Genomic DNA, 21,009 nt, shown 5'->3' with positions numbered 1-21,009 from the left:
CGATGCAAATAAATACGAGATAGCAGAAATGTCCAAATGGGATGCATCCGATTTAGATCTAGATCTAGATTTTGATTTTGATTCAGATCTCTGTGAAGATGGCGGGGATCCCGAAGCCGATTTTTTACTTTTGCTAGCCTCCGACGACGGGGAGCATTTACGTTTCTTAGTCTGAGATCTTGCAGAATCCATACTTAACCACTCAACCTCTGATAACTCTGAACACAGAAGGCAGCGATCTTGCAGGGTACAATGATTACCAGTAAAACAAGAAATGCAGAGAATGGGGGTCTAAATCCGACATGAACTTCTGACATTGCACGCACTTATTCTTAGCCATAGCTTAAAGTTAGACAAAGGAAAAGGGCGGGAAAATATATATCAAGTACAAACGTAAAAATAATATAAAATACAATGTCCAAAGGACTAATGTCGACAACACTAACCTATATAGGGATGGATCAGTGTAGAAACAAGCTGATAAAGTCAATTTCTCACTCCACTCTATACACGTGTACAGTGTATACCATACAGTCCTCCTGAGAGGGTACGTAACCACACAGTAAATTTAAATTTGTTTTAATCGTAGGATTTTCAATGTACTACGGTATAAACGCCAACAGTGTAATCCAGCTAGGGTCCATCTAGCAAAGGTCTGTAAGTCCCCATGGTCCCTAGATGGTGAACTTCTGATCAGCCCAATTGGAATTGTATTGGCAGAAATAATTTTCTACTTTTAAAGATATATGTTAGCTAGTTTTAACTCAAGCTAGTGGACTGTCCTTAGTGTTATATTATAATGTTTCAAATCTTCAGTTTTAGTGTATGCTGTCCGTGTGACTTTAAATCTTAACTCACCACACTCAATACAGAAAAAGGATTTTCAAACTACTATAAGTGACCAGGAGGGGAGGGAATGTCAGTTAGAAGGGCATACCACTGGGGATAGCTATGACTTAGTGTTCAACTTCATTCTGTATGTGTCTGTGGAAACCACAGAATTAATCCGCACATGGGCAAGTTACAATCAAACATTCCTCATGAAAAGACGCAAAAACAGCCAATAATGAGCTCTCCACCAGGCTTCATAGATTACCTTTCCTTGGTGGGTGTTTGGGGTGATCAATGGTCACACAAAACCAGAATAAAGTCTGGTGCAAAGCCTAACCTCAACATACTTAAACAATATGGAACAGCAAATCTACAAAGGAACAAAACGCTTTTCAACTTTCCACATGCACTCATCAATATTCCAGCAACATGAAGGCTGGGTGTAAAAAAAATATATCTGGACCAGATACTCCAGTGATTATCATTTGTTTTGGATCTGATGACAGTCATCAACAAAGTCAAGAACCCTATCCCACTAACTGCCTCTTACAAATATTGGTGGCTGAAGATCAGTTATCAGTCATATCTTCATGGGTTTGTCCTTTATTAGTGATAGCACCTACCAAAGTATAACTTTAGAAATAAGAATTAGAATAATTGGCTTGCGTGGTCATCACCATTAAACAACAATATCAGCGCATGCGGCTAAATTTGTCCAAAATACTTGGGAGTGATGGTGTCTTACAAAGCAGGGATGAATGGGGTTGACATACCAATGATCATAAGAATAAACATGGGATTCAAGCCAACAACAGTTTGCTAGTTTGGGACTGTATTATTGTTTTTTGTGAGGCAGGCATTTCACATGTCTGGTACTGAATACATTTCTTGTGTCTAGTTCAAGGCTATGTCGAACGAAGGAGTGAGCAAGTGCGTGCATCCGTGCATGAGGGAAGGAGAGAGGGGGGGGGGGAGGAGAGATCTTGATCAGCATGAAAGACAACCATCAGCTACGTCACAATGATATCTTGCAGCATTAAACAGCTCTTTCCACAACACAAAATCTGTGGTTCCAGACAAATGTTTGCATCCCAGTACCACAGTTGATCCACAAACAATCACATCTTCAAGAGCATGGAAGCCATGGCACACCTCTCCTCAACATCCATCTTTGTAATGTACAGACCCTAATTCAAGTACAATGTAATTACAAGACTGCTTGTGGTTTTGCTTACGATACTTTTGTTTGAGTATATTTTCCTGAACATCACTAAGATATGACTTAATATATTAGTTTTATACGTCACTCCACTACTGAACCACAAGAGTGCAACTTCAAGAAATGGTTTCACATACTGTTCCTACACAGAGAAACAAACACGACAGACAGGAGTGACAACTGTAAACAACTGAGGCTATCCCCTCAACCCACGTGGGTAGCAGTAATTATCTACAAAACAGAATGATAACAATCGTTGCTGGACCAGGTGAACCAGTGGCTAAAAGTATGATCATCGATTCCTCACAGATCAACATGGCATGCAATCAGTGAACTACACACAATGCCTCACCACTGAATCCATTCCAGTCAAATCATAGCACTAAACTAAATCTATATTCATTTTTAAAACAAAGTTGAACTTAAGATGTTACTTTCTTAAATCAAAATATAACTGAGACATACCTATGCATCAAGTTTCAAAAAAGTGTATTCAGTTTGTAACTGTCCGTGTCAAAAATTATCTTGAGCATGATGAAATCAACTCCAAGGTGAAATGCGATTGCTTGATAATTTATTATAATTCATCATATTCAGTTTATGATATACACAGATTGGTGAATGTATACACAAGTCACACTGAGGACCTCCATGAGATGCGCCATGGATCATCTGTTCGAACCTCCATGAGATGCGCCATGGATCATCTGTTCGAACCTCCATGAGATGCGCCATGGATCATCTGTTCGAACCTCCATGAGATGCGCCATGGATCATCTGTTCGAACCTCCATGAGATGCGTCATGGATCATCTGTTCGAACCTCCATGAGATGCGCCATGGATCATCTGTTCGACTGGACACATTTTGTTAAATGATCTTGGAGAACTTGTTTGTCCAAATTTCTCCCTGAAAATATAAAACAGTGTTAAACTTGAGAATTTAGTCGGGCTTCCAAATACATATATGACTGGTCAAACATCTTTAACTTAACTTTACATATTTCTCCAAGACATTATAAGCAATGGTATGGAAGAAATTGTGATCCTCAGCTAAGAGTTATTATGTTTTTGGGCAAACATACTGATTCACGTACAACTGACTACTTTATCAACACACAAATACGACTAGAGTTTCAAAGTCAAATGATAGCAAAGAGATACAACTTAATTTTATCTTTTCAAGTTTTGCATTTTGAAATTAATCATTACAACATGTTTATATTACTGTAAGTCTCAGTTAATCCTGTCTAAAAAAGGTGCACTCTAAGTGAACAAAGACAGCAATTTGGGATCTTGTATATCTTTATGGAAAGAGATGTTATATGTTTCTGTATGTGTTAACTGAAATTATGTATATCATTTGTTTATTTGTTTGTTCATTCTAACCACACACAGCAACTGCTATATGACAGATGTATGTGAATCTGGACCAGACAAACTAATGATTGATATTAAGAGCGACAAAGTCACCAAGAAAGTAAATCCTATACGTTTGGTTGCCTTTAGGGCAAGGATGTATTCTAACCAGGAATTGACAAAACAACAACAAAACATTCGCTCAGGATATTCATGTTTCAAATTTCATTAACTGCTAAATTGTTTGCTCATTGACTGAAGAGTGGTCAAATCATTACATAGAGATCTATTGTGTGGAGGAAAAGATTGATTTTGGATTGATTGATTGTCAAGTTCAGTCTGTGATACGTACCTATAAACACCACCCTGGTAATGTGAGATTCTCCCTCCTCCCATGGCGTTGTCATCTGCGAGTCATACAACTGATGCACAGCCTGCACTACAACTCTCCTTGAACAGCCTTGTATCGATACAACGCCCTGAAATAAAGGGAGGAACACTCAGCTCAAAACCAAATAAAAAGTCCAAACACATTGTTACGGTTAATAAATTGCCGTGACAAAAGGTTTAAGAATCCCCTTTGAACCAGCAAAATATAACACAGACAAGTCTAAAATATTCAATAATATATTGAGCAAACAATGAGCAAGCTACAATGAATCACAATACAGATTTCTAGTACAATGCAATTGAGTCACAAATCTAAAGTTATGGGTCACATATATGAAATATTAACTCACCTGAGTCGTGGTAACCACAGTGAGATCAGATATTCTAAATGGAGCTTGTTTACAAATGAGAGCAGTCAGGCACAAAGTGTCAGGGTCAGACGATGGCGATGTGACGAAGGATCGAAGACAAACAACGATGGGCAACTCCAGTGATATCGAAAGTCCCGTGTAATTCTGTGTGTTAGTCCGTGTGTCAGTCCTTGCGTGTCATACCACACAACAGCCAGCCTTTATATACTGACACAGATTCTCGAACTTTCCAGCAAAACATGGCTGTATCATTAACCACTTAGATTTTTCTCGAAACGTGTTGAACATACGACATGACGATGTCAACACATAAACATCCGGTCAAGGGTGGTAACTCTGGAGCGTTATCATAAAGGGCGTACCACTAAAAACAGCACCGCCACCGAACATACATGATGCGAAATGTGACCCACAAGTAACACTCAAAACTTCAAACATTGTGACTCACAACCACTATCACCTAACCAATGCTATCACAAACTACAAAAAACACTCTCGTAACAACATTCACAGTTATAGTCAAAATTCACAAAATTAAGTACATGCTATGAATCTGTGTAACACAGATTTTAAGATTGGTAAGAAAGGTCCAAATGATCAAGAAGTTTTGGTTTGACAAATGTAGTGTTTCTTGTCTCAGCTTATATCATTCAACATATGTTTCAGGACAAGTTTGGTAATACCCAGCTCCTTATTACCCAGCTTTAACTGGGCTGTAGGTCTCAAGAGTTCGGTACAAAATGTCAAACGTGGAATTATTTAACAACTATTGCCAAAACTATTTAGACATATTTAAAATAATCTGATGATTCCTACACTGAAATAGACTGAGGCTTTATCTTGACACAACATTTATACATCAGAAGGAACGTTTCTGTAGTTATAAGGAAATGTGAACACTAGCAACCTGATTTGCCAGCACTACTCATATGCATGCTAAAAGGAGTGTCCGACGGCATGTAGAGCTACATCATGTGATGGGGAAGACAGGTATTCAGATGGATAGGCTTATGCAAGAGAATGCTTTTTTCAATGAAAAGATTCTGCATCACAGGAAGGGTCGGACTTGTTGCTGCCCCTCACAATATCTCATGACACACTCGTCAAGTCATTCAAGATTGTAACAAAAGTTTCAGACACGTCAGTTTCCCCTCACCTTCAGACGGAGTATTTCTGTGACGTCTCCCTGTGACGTCTTCACCAGTTTCTCCCACAACAGGTTCTGCATGAAGTCTTCAAGCGCTGACTGTGACAGCTCCCCCTCCACCTCTACAGTAACTGTCCGCACACTCTGTAACAACAACACTACCATCATGCAGTACTGCATGGTGACTGCTGACTGTACCATGAACATGGCAACACAGGCAGAAAGAAGCATGAAAACACACAGCTATTCATACACAGCTCCATGCATCATGCAGAGTAAATAACAGTTATACAGCAAAACAAGAAAAGGTAAATATTCTACAGATGATGTTATTTCTAACATATCTAACAAATGCTAGACGTGGGATTACACTTTCCAAGGTAAATAATCGCAACCACCAAAGTGACCAAAACAGCTGACACAGCCACTGCGGCTTCCACAAAAATGAGTAGTAGTAAGTTTAGTTTTACGCCACTTTTAGCAATATTCCAGCAATATCACGGCGAGGGAGACCAGAAATGGTCTTTACACATTGTGCCCATGTGGAGAACCGAACCCGGGTCTTCGGCGTGACAAGTCAACGCTTTAACCACTAGGCTACCCAACCGCCCCTCCACAAAAATGGAAGTCTGACAACTGGAAATCTAGATGATATACTTTGTGTAGCCCCCTGACATTTGTAAATTGGCATTCACAATTTGCTACATGTTTTACATCTGACCACTTTCTAAATCAAGCTGAGTATTCAAAACATATATTAGTCTGAAAACCATAGTCACTGAGTCAAGTAGTCCCTGCAATATGTGTGACTGAACTCACGAAAATAACAGAATGTTTGAAGAATTTACCTCTTGGAAAAACCAGTTGTATATTTTCAAACTGATATATCATTTCATCACTGAATACACATCTTCTGCACAGTAGCTGGTCTAAGACGTGGTACTTATTGACACATATGTCTGTCAGCCAGCTGGACTGCATCCTCAATTAACCTGTATTAGTGCACTATACTTCATTCTGTTATAATTTATACCCTGGACTCATTAACAATTACAGCTTTGTATTGAACCTGCGTCGATTGACATGACACAAATAATGGCTGTCCAGTTAAGTTTCATCCAAGCAAATACAAGCATCACTAGTACTTGGCTTGTTGCGTAGTAGTACTGTATAACCACGGTCTCATTGTGGGTTTTAATTTCAAAACCATAAAACATCAATGGTGACCTTCAAAAACATGTCACATTAAAATATGTAGAAAGATTTCATACAGCTTATCAGGTAGGTCATTCTGTTAAATTATACACTTGACATAGTGAGGATCTGTTAAATTATACACTTGACATAGTGAGGATCTGTTAAATTATACACTTGACATAGTGAGGATCTGTTAAAATATACACTTGACATAGTGAGGATCTGTTAAATTATACACTTGACATAGTGAGGATCTGTTAAATTATACACTTGACATAGTGAGGATCTGAAATTATACACTTGACATAGTGAGGATCTGTTAAAATATACACTTGACATAGTGAGGATCTGTTTTGTGTATTAGAGAAATATTGATTGATTGTTGTTTTACCCCGAACTCAGCAATATTCCAGCTACATGGCTGCGGTCTGTAAATAATCGAGTCTGGGCAAGACAATCCAGTGGTCAACAGCATGAGCATCAATCTATGCAATTGGGATACAATTACATGTGTCAACCAAGTCAGCGAGCCTGACAACCTGATCCCATTAGTGGCCTATTATGACAAGCATGGGTTACTGAAGACCAATTCTAACCAGAATCTTCATGGGTCGTATCATGTAAAGATATATCCCTAGATATAGTGGAGTAGTATAGCTCACCTTGTCAATGTGGTGCTGATCCTCCTTGTTGAAGCCTCGTCTCTCAAACAGCTCCTCCATACTGACAATATAACATTCAGTGTAAGTACAGCTGACTCACCATGTTTTACTTTCAATACTTAATGTAACTTATTGAATAAAATCAATTAATCTCTCTAGAGAAATAAAATCAAATGTGCATGTGTGCGCAGATATATTATTGAATACAAACATAAGATATAAAATATTTTACATTGTCACTAATCTGGGAAAACTATGTAGCAGGCTAACTATGTCAATTTCAAATCATAAAAAACGTGAAAAAAATCCTCACATTTTCTTATGGATTGCAACAGTGCAGGTGTTAGTTCAAAACAGTTTAAGACAAGACATTTGTGTACTAAGTTGGAGATTGGACCTACAACCAAAGAGCCATACAACCCATGTCTTCACTACCATCAGCTGTAGTCCATAAAGTAAGAGCACAGCTTCATCGTCTATTTGCATATACCAACATATTTCACTTGATGACAAATGAAGGCATCAGTATAAAACAGTACTATGATGAGATTTGCTCAGGGAGAGACTAGGAACATTGTTTCATCATTTAAAGTGCAAAGGTATTTTCAATTTGAAATTTCATTACAACTGAAATGATGACAGACGTTTAGAACATTAGGATTCAGCCATGTGTTATACTGACTGACTGAGTTTGGTTTTACGCCGTTTTCAGCAATATTCCAGCAATATCACGGCGGGGGACACCAGAAATGGGCTTCACAAATTGTATCCATGTGGGGAATTGAACCCGGGCCTTCGGCGTGATGAGCGAACGCTTTAACCACTAGGCTACCCCACCGCCCCATGTTTTATATGATTCCTAATGCATATATGTACTGTACCTTGCCTGACCTTGACCTCCGTATGCGTTCAGGTCCAGCACATCATCCAGACTGCACCTGAAACATCGTCCACAGTGACAACAAGCTGCTGAGGTGGGGTCTTTGTTTGTTTGTTTGTTTGTTTGTTTGTTCAACCACATTAAGTTTTTTTGTAGCCAGAATCCAGGAAGTAGGTGTGGGTGGGTGTCTACTGCAGCACTCCGACCACAGCACATGTATGTATGTATGTCGTAGGCAACGCATGAATGTTATTTTACAGCAGTTTAGAAATAATCCAGCTCAATAAATGACACACACTCGGGTGACAGAGTGTACCCCCGGGTCCTAATCAGTCGCTTGGTGTAGGGGATTGGTGTGGAAGTCCCCACACCCACCCACAGGGGGACAGCATGGGAAACAGGGACGTAGTGTGATCTGAAAGTTCCCCCTTCCATCCCCATGCACCTATAGACATAGGGAGACAAGAATGGGAAACAAGGACGTAGTGTGATCACATAGGGAGACAAAAATGGGAAACAGGGACGTAGTGTGATCACATAGGGAGACAAGAATGGGAAACAGGGACATAGTGTGATCACATAGGGAGACAAGAATGGGAAACAGGGACATAGAGTGATCACATAGGGAGACAAGAATGGGAAACAGGGACGTAGTGTGATCACATAGGGAGACAAGAATGGGAAACAGGGACGTAGTGTGATCACATAGGGAGACAAGAATGGGAAACAGGGACGTAGTGTGATCACATAGGGAGACAAGAATGGGAAACAGGGACGAGTGTGTGATCACATAGGGAGACAAGAATGGGAAACAGGGGCGTAGTGTGATCACATAGGGAGACAAGAATGGGAAACAGGGACGTAGTGTGATCACATAGGGAGACAAGAATGGGAAACAGGGACGTAGTGTGATCACATAGGGAGACAAGAATGGGAAACAGAGACGTAGTGTGATCACATAGGGAGACAAGAATGGGAAACAGGGACGTAGTGTGATATGCTACAAGGAGATAAACAATTATCTGATAAAAAGTCTATACCACCTTGGCAGTCTGCACTTTCATATATCATTTTTTGACATTATAACATCATTTCAAAATTGTGTTCTTTGATGTGCCATTTCACTATTGCAGAACAAGCTTGAAGTCCATCTGAATGTTTCCTAAAGTCAACCACAGCCACCATTACCAGACAGGGTCACCATCACGTTGATGTACACACTCACTTGGCTCGAGTTGTTTCCTTCAGTTTGGCAAAGCTGTTGATTTTCCTGAACAGAAAAACAACTGTCTTAAAGAAATCATTCACCGTTTAGACAGGCGACACAAAATTATTCAATTTACTGTTGCAGGCAATAGTTAACTTTCAGTATCTAATATTTACAACAATGGCACCCAGCATCTATGTATTGCTTGCAGAAGGACGTGTGCTATCTGCTTCGGACACCCATCCATATTATCTGGTTCTATAGTACTGAAATTCATTTCATGTTTGTCATAATTCCGAACATTTCACAATAAGGCAAATTTACTTGCTATATTACATCTTACAACAAACTGCCCCTACCAAGTACAAGTACAAAACAAACCATGAACATGAATGTCCTTTCATGAATATAGCATTGTTAACTACAGTGAGGTGTGGAGAGATCTAGCACATCTTGTGAGCTGAATAGTCATGTACACCAAGGATTGTACCAGTGGAGATAGCATGGCCTCCTATAACAAGCAAACACGGTTCGCACACACGTGGTGAAATGTTCACTGTATTACAACCAGCTGATCATTTAGTAATTGTCAAATCTAAGCTAAGATCATAGATACCACTCCTTCTGTATTTATTACCGGAAGATAACTATAGACATATATTTTCACCTGATTTCGTCCCGCAGAGTGTCTATTTCAGCTGGAGAGACAAGGTCCGTCTTGTTTACCAGGATCACGTCTGCCAGGGCGACCTGTCTGGAAACAACCAATCAGAGACATCTTACAGTCGTGGTCACTACGGGTTGATATAACATGCATACTGATTCACTGACTTCACTTGGGCACCAAGATAATTCTCCCCTACTACAACACTTGGTGGAATGGGCAATACCACGCCCACAGCACTGTCCTTCACTACTACTGGGATAGAAATACTTATTTTCTAAGTGTGCCTTAGGGCACCAGACAAATGTTTTAGATGTGCCTTTCAGCCAATATGTTTTTAGAATAAATGACTGTAGCAGTGATGATGATCATTGGAAATTTATTGTTAGTAAACAACAAATGTAACCTGTTTTCTGTTTTCACTGATATTATTATTATTATTATTATTATTATTATTATTATTATTATTATTATAGGATATTTATATAGCGCACATATCCACGCACTAGTGCATGCGCAAGGCGCTGGTGTTTTTTTCCCTCGATCATTGGATGTCAATCTCAACAGCACATCGCATTATCAATCTCAACTCCCTGGGGAGTATACAACTCTTGCAGCCACTAGGCGCACCGAGTTATTGTGGCTTTCTCATCCTAACGAGGTACCCATTCACAGCTGGGTGGACTGGGACACATAGTCACAGTACTTTGTCCATGTTCACTGCACATTGCTGTACCCGCAACTAGGTGTTTGCACGTATTCATGTGGCCACCATCTGATCAAATACCAACAGATTCGTGGGTTCTTTTAAGTGCACAGGGTTGTGTACTGTACACTAGGGGTTGTGACAACACTGAAAGAGTCTGAACACAAAGTTGACTCCAAGGTTTTTACACCCGGCCACAGGTGGGCTCAATCCCAACACCTCAACCTCGCTGGATCACTAGCCTGGCGCCTTAGCCAGCTCGCCCACCGCACCCCATGTCTTCTGTTTAAGATGGCTTTTTTGAGCTTCATATGCATTTGTTCTGCTTTCCCAAGACCTTTGATAGCAAAGAATTTTGTGACAGGTTCACTTTTTCAATATATCTAGCATGCACAATTTCCTCTTCAATAACCGAATTATCAGTACTCCCATCACTCTAAATGGAAAAACACCCATATTTCTTTACATCATCAATCATAATTCCAGTGATTTCCTGGGCGATAAAGTCAATAAATGATTTTGCTTGTTTGTCATTTGCGTAAGTGTTTTGTTTTGGGGATTAAATGACTGAAGGTGAGTTATGTCTCTAAAAAATTAGGCGTGCCATAAGGGCACCGAAAACATTTTTTATCCGTGCCATTTCAAAATTTACTGTGCCATGGCACGCTAATACATGGGGTATTTCGAACCCTGTACTAAATTGTTTTATCATATTAGCTTGGAATAATTTTCCCTTTTAAATTTCTACCTTTGAGCTTCATTAATGGCCCCATCTTCCTTCTGTTCCCTGAGTTGCTGGAAACAAATCAAACAAAACCTGAATCACCGTTAGAGTCCTTCACTAATTACAACTGTTATCAATATCACGACACACGTCAGCTGACATGAGTATGAGGGGATCCCTTGTGTGCACATGTCTAAAACTGTTAAAGGGTAAACCAAACACAGGGTATTGCACTTAGTTTCCATGTCAAGTAATCATTTACATATATCGGTAAGCAGAGAATGTTTCACCTTCGTTAACAGTAATTGGTCAAAGTATCTCGGCAATGTTTTCTGCAAGCGCTGGTGACATAAACCTCACAAAACATATCGATATAGTACATGTGTTTGTTTAATTTCAGTTGAACTTATTTTCTTTAGGTAAATAACATTGTTAAATCTTACAAGATAAACTGAATTCAAGACGAAACATATCGATATAGTACATGTGTTTGTTTAATTTCAGTTGAACTTATTTTCTTTAGGTAAATAACATTGAATTACAAGATAAACTGAATTCAAGAAGAAACATATCGATATAGTACATGTGTTTGTTTAATTTCAGTTGAACTTATTTTCTTTAGGTAAATAACATTGTTAAATCTTACAAGATAAACTGAATTCAAGACGAAACATATCGATATAGTACATGTGTTTGTTTAATTTCAGTTGAACTTATTTTCTTTAGGTAAATAACATTGTTAAATCTTACAAGATAAACTGAATTCAAGACCTAAACATATCGATATTTACATGTGTTTGTTTAATTTCAGTTGAACTTATTTTCTTTAGGTAAATAACATTGTTAAATCTTACAAGATAAACTGAATTCAAGATCTAAACATATTGATATAGTACATGTGTTTGTTTAATTTCAGTTGAACTTATTTTCTTTAGGTAAATAACATTGTTAAATCTTACAAGATAAACTGAATTCAAGACGAAACATATCGATATAGTACATGTGTTTGTTTAATTTCAGTTGAATTTTCTTTAGGTAAATAACATTGTTAAATCTTACAAGATAAACTGAATTCAAAGGCCTAAAACATATATCGATATAGTACATGTGTTTGTTTAATTTCAGTTGAACTTATTTTCTTTAGGTAAATAACATTGTTAAATCTTACAAGATAAACTGAATTCAAGACGAAACATATCGATATAGTACATGTGTTTGTTTAATTTCAGTTGAACTTATTTTCTTTAGGTAAATAACATTGTTAAATCTTACAAGATAAACTGAATTCAAGACGAAACATATCGATATAGTACATGTGTTTGTTTAATTTCAGTTGAACTTATTTTCTTTAGGCAAATAACATTGTTAAATCTTACAAGATAAACTGAATTCAAGACGAAACATATCGATATAGTACATGTGTTTGTTTAATTTCAATTGAACTTATTTTCTTTAGGTAAATAACATTGTTAAATCTTACAAGATAAACTGAATTCAAGACGAAAGACATACAAGTACTTGTTTTGTTTATTTAAAAGATTCAGGTATGATGTACTGTAACCAACATAACACAAATCTGCACATAGCACTCAAAATATGTGCTAAATATTTGATAACCTTTGTCATTGTAAGATATTATTTTTGTACACAAGTAGTGATGTAAATTGGCATTGGTAATTCAGTGACTGAATGTTGTCAATGCTGCAGCCAGCAATATTCCAGCTATAACAGCAGAATGTAAATAATCCATTTTGAGCCAAACAAACCAGTGATGTAAACATCAAACCATGGACCACAAGCAGTCAATCAAAACAACAGTACATTAACATGAATTTAGTTGCTGTTTACAGGCTTACCTCTGACAAGTCTGACCTTTGTCAGACAATTTTGGTAACAAGATATGAATACAAAACATGAACAAAATAAAACACAGACTGACCCACCTGGTGACAGAACTTGGCATCAACCACTGTCAGAATGCCTGGAAGAAGATGACATACATGACTCGATTCATAACATGGACAGAATGGAAAGTTGCAAGCCATTAACTTCAATTATGTATTGCTTGGTGAAGGATGCGTCCCATCTGCTTTTTGGGGTTCTGTAGTACTGACACTAAGTTTCAGCCATCATCATGAACCCTAAAATTAGTGTCACATGTTCAAATAAAATATTGGTGCAAATTTTAAAAAGACTAACTGACTGAGTTTGGTTTTATGCCGCTTTTAGCAATATTCCAGCAACATCACGGCAGGGGACACTGGAAATGGGCTTCACACATTGTACCCATGTGGGGATTCGAACCCGGGTCTTCGATGTGACAAGCCAATGCTTTGACCTCTAGGCTACCCCACCGCCCCAAATTTTAAAAAGAATGAAAAAGTACCCATTCAATTGTCATTCAAGCCTTAATTATGTCACAAATACACAGACTGACCCAAATATTTTTAAAATACATTTCATATATATGCTAACTGAATCTGATATCATAAATGACATGACTTTGATACCTCAGGTAAAATACAAAGTATGATGGATGAAGCACTGACCATCCAGGAACACATCGCTACACAGCTCCTCATCCAGCCAGAACATAGAGGCTATAGGACCTGGCAAATATACAAACAGCTTTATATCTGTTCACACAATATAAATTTATACTCAAGGAGCCATTTCAGTTAAGCATCACATTGATCAGTACTTCAGATTATCACGGCTTGTCATCTTGCAGTGGAAGTAAGGCGTAACAGATTGTGAAACATTTTCTACATTAAACCCACATGCAGTGTATGGTGCTCAGTGAACCAGGACCCTGTCTCACAAAACGACATTAGCACTGTGACTGTTGTAAGTGTATGTTAAAGTATGGCAGCTACGATCACCTTAGCACTGTGACTGTTGTAAGTCTATGTTAAAGTATGGCACTCAGTGAGTGAGTGAGTGAGTGAGTGAGTGAGTGAGTGAGTGAGTGAGTGAGTGGTGGAGTGAGTGAGTGAGTGAGTGAGTGAGTGAGTGAGTGAGTGAGTGAGTGAGTGAGTGCGCACTGCGTCATGCGCCTGCGTGCGTGGCAGTGAGTTTGGTTTTAGCAATATCACACCACGGGACACCAGAAATGGGTTTCACACATTGTACCCATGTGGGAAATCGAACACAGGTCGAACCCTGGGACGAGTGAATGTGATTGTCTTATGACCCCTAGGGACGAGTGAATGTGACTGTCTTATGACCCCTAGGGACGAGTGAATGTGACTGTCTTATGACCCCTATGGAGGAGTGAATGTGACTGTCTTATGACCCCTAGGGAGGAGTGAATGTGACTGTCTTATGACCCCTAGGGACGAGTGAATGTGACTGTCTTATGACCCCAGGGAGGAGTGAATGTGACTGTCTTATGACCCCTAGGGACGAGGGAATGTGACTGTCTTATGACCCCTAGGAAAGAGTGAATGTGACTGTCTTATGACCCCTAGGGACGAGTGAATGTGACTGTCTTATGACCCCTAGGGACGAGTGAATGTGACTGTCTTATGACCCCTAGGGACTAGGGAATGTGACTGTCTTATGACCCCTAGGGAGGAGTGAATGTGACTGTCTTATGACCCCTAGGGACGAGTGAATGTGACTGTCTTATGACCCCTAGGGAGCAGTGAATGTGACTGTCTTATGACCCCTAGAGACGAGTGAATGTGACTGTCTTATGACCCCTAGGGAGGAGTGAATGTGACTGTCTTATGACCCCTAGGGACGAGTGAATGTGACTGTCTTATGACCCCTAGGGACGAGTGAATGTGACTGTCTTATGACCCCTAGGGACAGAGGGAATGTGACTGTCTTATGACTCCCCTAGGGAGGAGTGAATGTGACTGTCTTATGACCCCTAGGGAGGAGGTAATGTGACTGTCTTATGACCCCTAGGGACGAGTGAATGTGACTGTCTTATGACCCCTAGGGAGGAGTGAATGTGACTGTCTTATGACCCCTAGAGACGAGTGAATGTGACTGTCTTATGACTCCTAGGGAGGAGTGAATGTGACTGTCTTATGACCCCTAGGGAGGAGTGAATGTGACTGTCTTATGACCCCTAGGGACGAGGGAATGTGACTGTCTTATGACCCCTAGGGAGGAGTGAATGTGATTGTCTTATGACCCCCAGGGAGGAGTGAATGTGACTGTCTTATGACCCCTAGGGAGGAGTGAATGTGACCCGACTTATGACTCCTAGGGAGGAGTGAATGTGACTGTCTTATGACCCCTAGGGACAAGTGAATGTGACAGTCTTATGACCCCTAGGGACGGGTGAATGTGACTGTCTTATGACGAGGGAATGTGACTGTCTTATGACCCCTAGGGACGAGTGATTGTGACTGTCTTATGACCCCTAGGGACGAGTGAATGTGACTGTCTTATGACTCCTAGGGACTAGGGAATGTGACTGTGATCCCCACGGTCATCCTTAATGGTCACCTGGGTCAGCTAGGCCGGTGGTCTCCAGCAGAATGTAGTCAAACTTCCCTCTCTTGGTCATCAGGTTCTCAATGGCCTTCACCCCACTGTCCCTGTAGGAAACAAACACAAACAAGATGACTCACTTCACAAAATTCACTTCATTATTCTACTAAAAAAACTCCAAGATGTACGAAAAGAGAGGCTACTTTTTGCTGGAGATGCTGCAGGTCCTGGTAAATGGTTTATGAGAAAACATGTTGAGTTTGAGTGGAATATTCTATGTCTTCCAATAACCCATGTTTAGGACTGCCACCCAGAATATAAAACAGTCTCTCCATTACTTGACAGAAGAAACACAGATCATCTTACTCCACAGACCAACTTCCTTGACAGAAGAAACACAGACCATCTTACTTCACAGACCAACTTCCTTGACAGAAGAAACACAGACCATCTTACTTCACAGACCAACTTCCTTGACAGAAGAAACACAGACCATCCTACTTCACAGACCAACTTCCTTGACAGAAGAAACACAGACCATCCTACTTCACAGACCAACTTCCTTGACAGAAGAAACACAGACCATCTTACTTCACAGACCAACTTCCTTGACAGAAGAAACACAGACCATCTTACTTCACAGACCAACTTCCTTGACAGAAGAAACACAGATCATCTTACTTCACAGACCAACTTCCTTGACAGAAGAAACACAGACCATCTTACTTCACAGACCAACTTCCTTGACAGAAGAAACACAGACCATCTTACTTCACAGACCAACTTCCTTCACAGAAGAAACACAGACCATCTTACTTCACAGACCAACTTCCTTGACAGAAGAAACACAGACCATCTTACTTCACAGACCAACTTCCTTGACAGAAGAAACACAGACCATCTTACTTCACAGACCAACTTCCTTGACAGAAGAAACACAGACCATCCTACTTCACAGACCAACTTCCTTGATAGAACAGTAGACATTAACTTACTTGACAGAACAGCACAGGCAACCATTCCTCAACTCCAGCCATTCTTCAAACAGCTCCCCCTGCTGGCCAACAGACATAGACTTCTCAATGGAGTCTCCTGCAATCATTATATGTGAAAAGTTATCATAATATGAACACAAGACTACACATAAAACAACTAATGTTCAAAGCACATGACATTTTAATATGCATTATACCAGTGGCAGCATCAGTGTTCATTAAAACTGCAATCTCAGCTCCCTGGGGAACATCCAAGGACTTGCACTCATTCAGTACAACAGCCACTTTATGCAATGTATGCCTTAGAAGTAACAATTGCACCCTGTGTTTTCTTAACTCTAAACAGACACGTTTTCCTGTATGCCCAAAACCTTTATAAATACAAAGGTGGGTCTCTGCACACAATATCTAATCTGACTGGCAGTCCAGTGGCATGTATGCGTGTTGATATTCAGGGGTTAAGATGCAAAAGATACATAATAAATGGAAAATGCATATATCTTCAAAACAAACAATTGTGTTTTGTTGAAGGAACTCTTGATTGTTATGAATATTTCCAGACATTGATTCCCTCTAACCTTCCCCGAACTCATTCAGAATGACAGCAATCTTCTTCCCATGTTGTTCTGTGAGAACATAGTTGAGCAGAGTTGTCTTCCCTGCACCTGGAAACAAACAGGAGTTACTTTACCAACAAACAGGAGTTACTTTACCAACAAACAGGAGTTACTTTACCAACAAACAGGAGTTACTTTACCAACAAACAGGAGTTACTTTACCAACAAGTTACTTGACCAACAAACAGGAGTTAGTTACTTTTACCAGTTACACCAACAAACAGGAGTTACTTTACCAACAAACAGGAGTTACTTGACCAACAAACAGGAGTTACTTTACCAACAAACAGGAACTTTACCAACAAACAGGAGTTACTTTACCAACAAACAGGAGTTACTTTACCAACAAACAGGAGTTACTTTACCAACAAACAGGAGTTACTTTACCAACAAACAGGAGTTACTTTACCAACAAACAGGAGTTACTTTACCAACAAAGCAGGAGTTACTTTACCAACAAACAGGAGTTGACCAACAAACAGGACTACTTGACCAACAAACAGGAGTTACTTTACCAAACAAACAGAAGTTACTTTACCAACAAACAGGAGTTACTTTACCAACAAACAGAAGTTACTTTACCAACAAACAGGAGTTACTTTACCAACAAACAGAAGTTTCTTTACAACTATACAGGTGTTACGTTAAGACACAGCAATATTCCAGCTATATCCCATCAGCCTGCAAATAGTCTGGGTCTGACACGCTGATGGTAGATAGCATGAGCAAACCTTAACATGACACAAACACAACCAGGTCACACATTGTGTCCCCCTTATCCTCGTTTTAGTTGGTGCTTTAGCATGGGGTACTGGAATACCAACAGGGTTCCAACAATTTGATCTAAGGCATGAAGATAGTTTGGGAGGATTGTTTAACATCCGACAAAACTCCCAATACAGGTAAGCAGCAGGGTGATAATTATCCACATAAATTGGATGAGAATTTGATGATTGTGGTTGTCAGGGTGGAAATAACTTTAAAATTGCTAGTGTCACTGTTCAAATATGCCCTAATAATTTGTTAATTTTTAAATAAACAGCAAATCTTGACACACCGGCTATCGTGGACTATCCAGTCACCATGCGTGACTATCCAGTCTCGCGGGAGGCCTTATATTGCACCAACAGTGTTATGGATATTTTTATGCTGATCAATCATTTAATGCCACAGTCAGCTATACTTCAGCTATATCAAGGCAGTTTGTGAATAACCAACCAGACTGATTTACTCTGTTGAGGTACAATGATATGAAGTCAGTGCTAGTGCTTGTTTTAAGAGATCTATCTGCATGTCACAAAATGACTGTTGAAAAAAGAAATAATTCAAATTACTGATCGGTTTTCACAAACATTTTACTTCTTAACCAATGATAGGAGATCAAATCTAGCACCTCCTTAGTTCTTAGTGATCTTACCTAGAAATCCTGTTATGATTGTGATGGGAACTTTCTTTGCTTCTGATAGAACAAGGTCAGGAATTTCTTCATCATCAGACATAGTGTTATGTTATTATGTCACTGGGTGAATAAATCATACAGCTCGCTCTCTTGCTATCTGCAAGCTTTTACAACACTTTCTATGACAAGCTGGAAAAAGATTAGATAGAGATTCCATGGGAACATGATTGCAATAAACTTTTATAATCTGTGAAACATATATGTGATGTCTTTAATCATAATATTAATATACTTTGGTAAAGCATATTTAGAATCCGAAACAATTAACGGCAATATGACATATTTGCTAACTGGGAAAAATTGTGAATGTTTAGTGTCCCCAGCCTTGAGTGTTCACAGACATAACAAATGTAGCAAAACTCAGCATGTTTATTTTTACAATTTCGAATGTTTCAAAATTATAATTTACGTATTATTATGTGCCCATTTTCATCTGCTGATAAAGATCCTATAGACAATATAGATCTTCATTGTAGCAGATATATAGTATACTGAAATTGCTCAGAGATTTTAAATGGTACATCCACAGAAGCTTGTCAACTGCAACTTGTCAAGATTACAAGGGATGATTTATGTTGATCGAATACCGAACAGGCATACTGAATTTTGATGATACACGGTATAATGCCACAATGATTGTCGTGTAGCATGTGTAACTTGTGACTAAATACTTCTGCATTCTTACATTATGACGATCCCGTAGTATGTGTCACCCTTCATTAACTTGCAGTGCACAGAGAGACGGGAGCAATACTCACGTTGTTTATCTAAGGGAAATAACTCTGATTTCTAAGACATTCACATACCACTAAATAACATCAAGACTAAAACTTCTGCTTCGTTTATAAATAAACAAAGATAGACGATGCCTCATGTGGAAATATTTTGTTTGAGTGTAATGAACATATGATTAGATATTTTTTCATCCAACTGTCCATATCCTGAGAGTAATCATAACAAGACATTTTGAAAATAGATACACATGCATGACCCCATAACCTCACATACAACACCACTGTATATGTCCACAATCATATCCACACAGCTTGATGTCGCATACTGGCAAGCTAACAAGACCTGCCTCACTTGGGACGTTCCTGTCACCACGGTGTTAAATACAACTCCTATACTCAGGAAATGTTTTTTTGAATTTGACGTCGAGGTTTGCCACTTCATTGGAAGTACTCTCGTATATGAACATTTTAGTTTAGTACGTAATAAGGTAGTTTCTTTAATTTGTTCTTGGGTGGTGGTGGGGTAGCCTAGTGGTTAAAGCGTTCGCTCGTCACGCCGACTGCCCGTGTTTTCCACATGGGTGCAATGTTTGAATACGCCGTGATATGCTAAAAAAAAACGGTTTAAAACCCAGCTCACTAATGTGTTCTTGAAAATATGCTAAACCAGTTGTATGGGCTTTATGCAGAGCTTTGTCCTACAGGCGTGTAAGAAATATTCTATCATGGGTTCGATTGTTTCACACCTGTGAAGGTACGGGTTAGAATATTGATGTTCAGTAACCCATGCTTGTCGTAAGAGGCGACTAACGGGATCGGGTGGTCAGGCTCGCTGACTTGGCTGACACATGTCACCTGTTCCCAATTGCGCAGATCGATGCTCATGCTGTTGATTACTGGATTGTCTGGACCAGACTCGATCAAGTTATTTACAGACCGCCGACATATGGCTGGAATATTGCTGAATGCGGCGTTAAACTAAACTCACTCACTCACTCGATTGTTTCACCAATGCGTTAAACTTTGAAGGCCTGATTTTGTTGGGGATGTCATGCCACAATGACACACCGTGTTAAACAGAAATATTGTCCAGAGTGGCGTTAAGACAAGTCAATTCACTGAAACGTTATATTATTGTTTAATGTTATCAAGGCATACATCCAATATAAATGGGATTTTCTGTCTAATCTAAACCGTAGAGCAGGTGACCATTCACTCCTCCTAGTCGATGTATCGACGGTCTGCAAATGATCGAGTCTGGACCAGACAATCCAGTGATTGACATTACGAAAACTGATTATTATTACATGGGTATTTATATAGCGCTATAGTCCATCCCATGTACATGCATGCTCAAAGCGCTTTGATCAACGCAACAGGGATACGATGCAATAACCAAG

The 21,009-nt window shown here is 39.3% G+C and overlaps 1 protein-coding gene across 1 annotated transcript; it reads right to left on the bottom strand.

Annotated features, from left to right (window-relative positions):
* Positions 1-2,607: 2,607 nt before the first annotated feature.
* On the bottom strand, positions 2,608-19,652 carry LOC124288691 (COBW domain-containing protein 1-like). The gene is made up of 16 exons (XM_046725260.1): positions 19,561-19,652; positions 18,834-19,004; positions 17,378-17,464; positions 16,800-16,896; positions 15,820-15,911; positions 13,905-13,964; positions 13,299-13,336; positions 11,380-11,426; positions 9,929-10,015; positions 9,280-9,324; positions 8,056-8,112; positions 7,175-7,235; positions 5,325-5,459; positions 3,760-3,886; positions 2,873-2,958; positions 2,608-2,697 (listed from the first exon to the last, which is right to left on the bottom strand). The coding sequence occupies exons 2-15, from the start codon at positions 18,913-18,915 to the stop codon at positions 2,894-2,896; spliced, it is 1,080 nt and encodes a 359-aa protein (XP_046581216.1). The 5' UTR covers positions 18,916-19,004; positions 19,561-19,652; the 3' UTR covers positions 2,608-2,697; positions 2,873-2,893.
* Between the last annotated feature and the right edge of the window lie 1,357 nt (positions 19,653-21,009).

Source organism: Haliotis rubra, unplaced genomic scaffold, assembly GCF_003918875.1.
Source record: "Haliotis rubra isolate DU_JTF1 unplaced genomic scaffold, ASM391887v1 Scf422, whole genome shotgun sequence".
NCBI lineage: Eukaryota > Metazoa > Mollusca > Gastropoda > Lepetellida > Haliotidae > Haliotis > Haliotis rubra.
This window is presented reverse-complemented; position numbering and strand designations above follow the sequence as displayed.

Coding starts and splice junctions, on each gene's coding strand:
- LOC124288691 (XM_046725260.1), bottom strand. CDS start 18,915: ATGTCTGATGATGAAGAAATTCCTGACCTTGTTCTATCAGAAGCAAAG. Junction 15,912..16,799: donor TGCCTGTGCTGTTCTGTCAA/GTAAGTTAATGT, acceptor TGTTTCCTACAG/GGACAGTGGGGTGAAGGCCA. Junction 11,427..13,298: donor ATGCCAAGTTCTGTCACCAG/GTGGGTCAGTCT, acceptor ATTTGTTTCCAG/CAACTCAGGGAACAGAAGGA.